The sequence below is a fragment of the Pseudophryne corroboree genome (assembly GCF_028390025.1).
Source record: "Pseudophryne corroboree isolate aPseCor3 chromosome 6 unlocalized genomic scaffold, aPseCor3.hap2 SUPER_6_unloc_4, whole genome shotgun sequence".
Classification (NCBI taxonomy): Eukaryota; Metazoa; Chordata; class Amphibia; order Anura; family Myobatrachidae; genus Pseudophryne; species Pseudophryne corroboree.
Genome location: NW_026967605.1, coordinates 107,222 through 115,082, shown reverse-complemented (window position 1 = coordinate 115,082; position 7,861 = coordinate 107,222). Strand labels below are relative to the sequence as shown.

General features: G+C 53.2%; 1 protein-coding gene across 1 annotated transcript; it reads right to left on the bottom strand.

Moving 5' to 3' along the window:
• Window positions 1-5,165: 5,165 nt before the first annotated feature.
• Window positions 5,166-6,114, bottom strand: POP7 (POP7 homolog, ribonuclease P/MRP subunit). The gene has a single exon (XM_063950439.1). It carries the CDS (start codon window positions 6,072-6,074, stop codon window positions 5,691-5,693), a length of 384 nt encoding a protein of 127 aa, XP_063806509.1. The 5' UTR covers window positions 6,075-6,114; the 3' UTR covers window positions 5,166-5,690.
• Window positions 6,115-7,861: the final 1,747 nt, after the last annotated feature.

Sequence of the window (7,861 nt, the reverse complement as noted above, 5' to 3'; positions counted from 1 at the left end):
TCAGGGCCCTGACAACGTCTAGCAACTTGGAGTCCTCCAAGTCCCTAGTAGCCGCAGGCACCACAATAGGTTGGTTCAGGTGAAACGCTGACACCACCTTAGGGAGAAACTGAGGACGAGTCCTCAATTCCGCCCTGTCCGAATGGAAAATCAGGATAGGGGCTTTTGCAGGATAAAGCCGCCAATTCTGACACTCGCCTGGCCGAAGCCAGGGCCAACAGCATGGCCACTTTCCATGTGAGATATTTTAAATCCACAGATTTAAGTGGTTCAAACCAATGTGATTTGAGGAACCCCAAAACTACATTGAGATCCCAAGGTGCCACTGGAGGCACAAAAGGAGGCTGTATATGCAGCACCCCCTTGACAAACGTCTGAACTTCAGGAACTGAAGCCAGTTCTTTCTGGAAGAAAATCGACAGGGCCGAAATCTGAACCTTAATGGATCCCAATTTGAGGCCCATAGACACTCCTGTTTGCAGGAAATGCAGGAATCGACCCAGTTGAAATTCCTCCGTTGGGGCCTTCCTGGCCTCGCACCACGCAACATATTTTCGCCAAATGCGATGATAATGCTTTGCGGTTACATCCTTCCTGGCTTTGATCAGGGTCGGGATGACTTCCTCCGGAATGCCTTTTTCCTTCAGGATCCGGCGTTCAACCGCCATGCCGTCAAACGCAGCCGCGGTAAGTCTTGGAACAGACAGGGTCCTTGCTGGAGCAGGTCCCTTCTTAGAGGCAGAGGCCACGGGTCCTCTGTGAGCATCTCTTGAAGTTCCGGGTACCAAGTCCTTCTTGGCCAATCCGGAGCCACGAGTATAGTTCTTACTCCTCTCCGTCTTATAATTCTCAGAACCTTGGGTATGAGAGGCAGAGGAGGGAACACATACACTGACTGGTACACCCATGGTGTTACCAGAGCGTCCACAGCTATTGCCTGAGGGTCCCTTGACCTGGCGCAATACCTGTCCAGTTTTTTGTTGAGGCGGGACGCCATCATGTCCACCTTTGGTTTTTCCCAACGGTTTACAATCATGTGGAAGACTTCTGGATGAAGTCCCCACTCTCCCGGGTGGAGGTCGTGCCTGCTGAGGAAGTCTGCTTCCCAGTTGTCCACTCCCGGAATGAACACTGCTGACAGTGCTATCACATGATTTTCTGCCCAGCGAAGAATCCTTGCAGCTTCTGCCATTGCCCTCCTGCTTCTTGTGCCGCCCTGTCCGTTTACGTGGGCGACTGCCGTGATGTTGTCCGACTGGATCAACACCGGCTGACCTTGAAGCAGAGGTCTTGCTAGGCTTAGAGCATTGTAAATGGCCCTTAGCTCCAGGATATTTATGTGAAGTGATGTCTCCAGGCTTGACCACAAGCCCTGGAAATTCCTTCTCTGTGTGACTGCTCCCCAGCCTCGCAGGCTGGCATCAGTGGTCACCAGGACCCAGTCCTGAATGCCGAATCTGCGGCCCTCTAGAAGATGAGCACTCTGCAACCACCACAGGAGAGACACCCTTGTCTTTGGTGACAAGGTTATCCGCTGATGCATCTGAAGATGCGACCCGGACCATTTGTCTAGCAGATCCCACTGGAAAGTTCTTGCGTGGAATCTGCCGAATGGGATTGCTTCGTAGGAAGCCACCATTTTTCCCAGGACCTTTGTGCATTGATGCACTGACACTTGGCCTGGTTTTAGGAGGTTTCTGACTAGTTCGGATAACTCCCTGGCTTTCTCCTCCGGGAGAAACACCTTTTTCTGGACTGTGTCCAGGATCATCCCTAGGAATAGAAGACGTGTCGTCGGGATCAGCTGCGATTTTGGAATATTGAGAATCCAACCGTGCTGCCGCAACACTACCCGAGATAGTGCTACCCCGACTTCCAACTGTTCCCTGGATCTTGCCCTTATCAGGAGATCGTCCAAGTAAGGGATAACTAAAACTCCCTTCCTTCGAAGGAGTATCATCATTTCGGCCATTACCTTGGTAAAGACCCGGGGTGCCGTGGACAATCCAAACGGCAGCGTCTGAAACTGATAGTGACAGTTCTGTACCACAAACCTGAGGTACCCTTGGTGAGAAGGGTAAATTGGGACATAGAGGTAAGCATCCTTGATGTCCAGAGACACCATATAATCCCCTTCTTCCAGGTTCGCAATCACTGCTCTGAGTGACTCCATCTTGAATTTGAACCTCTGTATGTAAGTGTTCAAGGATTTTAGATTTAAAATCGGTCTCACCGAGCCGTCCGGCTTCGGTACCACAAACAGCGTGGAATAATACCCCTTTCCCTGTTGCAGGAGGGGTACCTTGATTATCACCTGCTGGGAATACAGCTTGTGAATGGCTTCCAATACCGCCTCCCTGTCGGAGGGAGACGTCGGTAAAGCAGACTTTAGGAAACGGCGAGGGGGAGACGTCTCGAATTCCAATTTGTACCCCTGAGATACCACCTGAAGGATCCAGGGGTCCACTTGCGAGTGAGCCCACTGCGCGCTGAAATTCTTGAGACGGGCCCCCACCGTGCCTGAGTCCGCTTGTAAAGCCCCAGCGTCATGCTGAGGACTTGGCAGAGGCGGGAGAGGGCTTCTGTTCCTGGGAACTGGCTGTTTGCTGCAGCCTTTTCCCTCTCCCTCTGCCACGGGGCAGAAAAGAGGAACCTTTTGCCCGCTTGCCCTTATGGGGCCGAAAGGACTGCGCCTGATAATACGGCGTCTTCTTATGTTGAGAGGCTACCTGGGGTAAAAATGTGGATTTCCCAGCAGTTGCCGTGGCTACCAGGTCTGATAGACCTACCCCAAATAACTCCTCCCCTTTATAAGGCAATACTTCCATATGCCTTTTGGAATCCGCATCCCCTGACCACTGTCGTGTCCATAACCCTCTTCTGGCAGAAATGGACAGCGCACTTACTCTTGATGCCAGTCGGCAGATATCCCTCTGTGCATCACGCATATATAGAAATGCATCTTTTAAATGCTCTATAGTCAGTAATATACTGTCCCTGTCTAGGGTATCAATATTGTCCGTCAGGGAATCCGACCAAGCCACCCCAGCACTGCACATCCAGGCTGAGGCGATTGCTGGTCGCAGTATAACTCCCGTGTGAGTGTATATACATTTTAGGATATTTTCCTGCTTTCTGTCAGCAGGTTCCTCAAGGGCGGCCGTCTCAGGAGAGGGTAGTGCCACCTGTTTAGACAAGCGTGGGAGCGCTTTATCCACCCTAGGGGGTGTTTCCCAACGTGCCCTATCCTCTGGCGGGAAAGGGTATGATGCCAATAACCTTTTAGGAATTATCAGTTTTTTATCGGGGGAAACCCACGCTTCATCACACACTTCATTTAATTCCTCAGATGCAGGAAAAACTACAGGCAGTTTTTTCTCACCAAACATAATACCCTTTTTAGTGGTACTTGTATTATCAGAAATATGTAAAACATTTTTCATTGCCTCAATCATGTAACGTGTGGCCCTACTGGAAGTCACATTAGTCTCTTCATCGTCGACACTGGAGTCAGTATCCGTGTCGGCGTCTGTGTCTGCCATCTGAGGTAACGGGCGTTTTAGAGCCCCTGATGGCCTTTGAGACGCCTGGACAGGCACAAGCTGAGTAGCCGGCTGTCTCATGTCGTCAACTGTCTTTTGTAAAGAGCTGACACTGTCACGTAATTCCTTCCATAAGCCCATCCACTCAGGTGTCGACTCCCTAGGGGGTGACATCTCTATTACAGGCAATTGTTCCGCCTCCACATCATTTTCCTCCTCAAACATGTTGACACAATCGTACCGACACACCGCACACACACAGGGAATGCTCTGATAGAGGACAGGACCCCACTAGCCCTTTGGGGAGACAGAGAGAGAGTATGCCAGCACACACCAGAGCGCTATATATACACAGGGATACCACTATATAATGTGTTTTTCCCTTTATAGCTGCTGATATTATCAACTGCGCCAAATTAGTGCCCCCCCTCTCTTTTTTACCCTTTTCTGTAGTGCAGGACTGCAGGGGAGAGTCAGGGAGGCGTCCTTCCAGCGGAGCTGTGATGGAAAATGGCGCCAGTGTGCTGAGGAGATAGGCTCCGCCCCCTTCTCGGCGGACTTTTCTCCCGCTTTTTGCTGAATTCTGGCAGGGGTTAAAATACATCCATATAGCCCTGGGGGTTATATGTGGTGTATTTTCGCCAGCCAAGGTGTTTATATTGCTGCTCAGGGCGCCCCCCCCTAGCGCCCTGCACCCTCAGTGACCGGAGTGTGAAGTGTGCCTGAGGAGCAATGGTGCACAGCTGCAGTGCTGTGCGCTACCTTGTTGAAGACGGATGTCTTCTGCCGCCGATTTTCCGGACCTCTTCTTGCTTCTGGCTCTGTAAGGGGGCCGGCGGCGCGGCTCTGGGACCGGACTCCGAGGCTGGGCCTGTGTTCGGTCCCTCTGGAGCTAATGGTGTCCAGTAGCCTAAGAAGCCCAAGCTGGCTGCAAGCAGGCAGGTTCGCTTCTTCTCCCCTTAGTCCCTCGATGCAGTGAGCCTGTTGCCAGCAGGTCTCACTGAAAATAAAAAACCTAAAACTAACTTTTTCTAAGAAGCTCAGGAGAGCCCCTAGATTGCACCCTGCTCGGTCGGGCACAAAAATCTAACTGAGGCTTGGAGGAGGGTCATAGGGGGAGGAGCCAGTGCACACCAGGTAGTCCTAAAGCTTTACTTTTGTGCCCAGTCTCCTGCGGAGCCGCTATTCCCCATGGTCCTTACGGAGTTCCCAGCATCCACTAGGACGTCAGAGAAAACCTAATTATATACTTTCTTTTTAGAAGCTCAGGAGAGCCCCTAGTGTGCATCCAACCTCGGCCGGGCACAAAATCTAACTGAGGCTTGGAGTAGGGTCATAGTGGGAGGAGCCAGTGCACACCAGGTGACCTAAAAGCTTTCTTTAGTTGTGCCCAGTCTCCTACGGAGCCGCTATTCCCCATGGTCCTTTCGGAGTTCCCAGCATCCACTAGGACGTCAGAGAAAGAAAGCAATATCTGAGCGTGCTTCCATCAGTATACTCTATGCCACAGTACTGTTTCCTGTGACTGTGGTCACCATGGCAACCATAAACCACTAAACCAACGGTAAAGCATTAATAGCACCTTATATCCAAACAGGAAGTAATAATGAATCACACGACGTGTAAGTATAGTGATTTATGTTACAGAAAGACAAGGCGTTTTACAAGGGAGAGTACTGCTTGTACACCTACATGGGGTTATATACAATGTAAGAAGCCAGATCTGTTCTAATTCTATGGATAATTAAGGACTGAGATTTATAGGGCAACACTGTACAATTACACTAACACCATCACAGTTCTTATAGAGATAAGACAGTCTTACAGGGCAATGGCCACATGGAGATATAACACTGACACCTTATTATCAGGGGGTACAGTCCTGTTCAGTGTGGAGCAGTAATATACAGCCCCAATGCCATCCCTAATCTGTCTGATGTCTTCTCCCCATTATAAAGCCCATCCTTGCTGAGGGGCCACTGGTATTATATCACATACAAGGGGCCCGTCTTCTAGAGGCGCACTGCAGCACTGAACCCCCCTCATGCCCCATGGACGGGTTACCGAGCTCCCCCATACACAGCATAAAGTGGTGCCAGGCTGCTGCGTCACCCTTCCTGAGCTCGGTGCATGCGGGTGGCTCCCGCGTCACTCTTCCTGCGCTCGGTACACGCGGATGTGAATGGCAGAGTTGTTCCTGCTGCGGACGCCCGGCTCCCCGTCCTCCCCTCCCTCTGGTTCCATATCATCGGTCAGCTCCACCGTGGATGTACTAGCAGAGATGAGAAGGACGTCGGGCATTGAGAGCTGCAACTGCAGGGCGAGGTTAATGGCTCGGCCGATGGCCAGGCCTAGGCCGTGCACTCTCAGTTCTTTCGGTCCCCCGCTTGCCAGGAGACGGCGGCATCGAGACAGCTGGGCCTGAAAATCAGTTTTCGTGTTCACGTAAATGTCATTGGGACCACGAGGAGGGCGGGGGGCTGGCCGGCGGCGGTGAGGAACCCGGTCTGGGAACGACGGCTGCTCAGCCATGTCCTGGTGGGGTAGAAAAGGATGTTATTTGTGTCGTTTTCAGCAACACCAACCACTGTGCGACATTACTTGTAGCCTCTCATGTGGTGTAGCACTGACTCGCTGGAAGCCAGGATAGAGTCCTAACGGCACGCACACAACTCCTTCACTAAGACAATGGGGCTGATCACATGACAATCATGTCTGCATAAGGGTGCACAATACACAATGCAGCGTACCGTATGCACAGGATTTTGCCGCACTGCACCGGAACATCAATCTTACATTGCATGGATGAAATGGAACACTAAGAGTCAGTAAAATACATTCCATATACGGGATGCAGTTCATTAGCCGACAGTCGGAATCCCGGCGAACAGGGGTTATTCCCACTCATGGATATCCACGACACCCACAGAGCGGGAACAGAACCCGTGGCCAGCGCAGCAACCTGCAGGGAGAGTCCTTGCGCTCACCCCGTTGCCGGCATACTGGCGGACGGGATGCCGTTGTCTGTATATCCCTGACGCCGGTAACTCATACTGTTACCAGATATACTGTATGATTTGTTCTGATAAAGGGTCAAGGGGAGTGTATGGGCAGTGCGGGTCACACATGCGGGACACACAGGTGGTGTATGGGTGGAGTACGGGTCACACGGTGGGGGGAGTAGTGGAATAGGGATCACACGGGGGATGGCAGTGCAGGACACACAGGGGGTGTATGGGGCAGTACGGGTCACACAGAAGGGTGTATGGGGCAGTACGGGTCACACAGGGGGGTGTATGGGGCAGTACGGGTCACACAGGGGGGTGTATGGGGCAGTACGGGTCACACAGGGGGGTGTATGGGGCAGTACGGGTCACACAGGGGGGTGTATGGGGCAGTACGGGTCACACAGGGGGGTGTATGGGGCAGTACGGGTCACACAGGGGGGTGTATGGGGCAGTACGGGTCACACAGGGGGTTGTATGGGGCAGTAGTGTACGGGTCACACAGGGGGTGTATGAGGCAGTGCGGGACACACAGGGGGGTGTATAGGGCACTACAGCTCACATAGCATGGTGTATGGGGCAGTACGGGTCACACGGTGGGGGGGGTAGTGGAATAAAGGTCACACGGGGGATGGCAGTGCAGGACACACAGGGGGTGTATGGGGCAGTACAGGTCACACAGAAGGGTGTATGGGGCAGTACAGGTCACACAGGGGGTGTATGCGACAGTACGGGTCACACAGGGGGTGTATGGGGCAGTACGGGTCACACGGGGGTGTATGGGGCAGTACGGGTCACACAGGGGGGTGTATGGGGCAGTACGGGTCACACAGGGGGGTGTATGGGGCAGTACGGGTCACACAGGGGGGTGTATGGGGCAGTACGGGTCACACAGGGGGGTGTATGGGGCAGTACGGGTCACACAGGGGGGTGTATGGGGCAGTACGGGTCACACAGGGGGGTGTATGGGGCAGTACGGGTCACACGGGGGTGTATGGGGCAGTACGGGTCACACAGGGGGGTGTATGGGGCAGTACGGGTCACACAGGGGGGTGTATGGGGCAGTACGGGTCACACAGGGGGGTGTATGGGGCAGTACGGGTCACACAGGGGGGTGTATGGGGCAGTACGGGTCACACAGGGGGGTGTATGGGGCAGTACGGGTCACACAGGGGGGTGTATGGGGCAGTAGTGTACGGGTCACACAGGGGGTGTATGGGGCAGTACGGGTCACACAGGGGGGTGTATGGGGCAGTACGGGTCACACAGGGGGTTATACGGGGCAGAACGGGTCAAACAGGGGGTTATACGGGG

What these genes read in the sequence shown, in the direction of transcription:
- POP7 (XM_063950439.1), bottom strand. Translation starts at nt 6,074, where the DNA reads ATGGCTGAGCAGCCGTCGTTCCCAGACCGGGTTCCTCACCGCCGCCGG.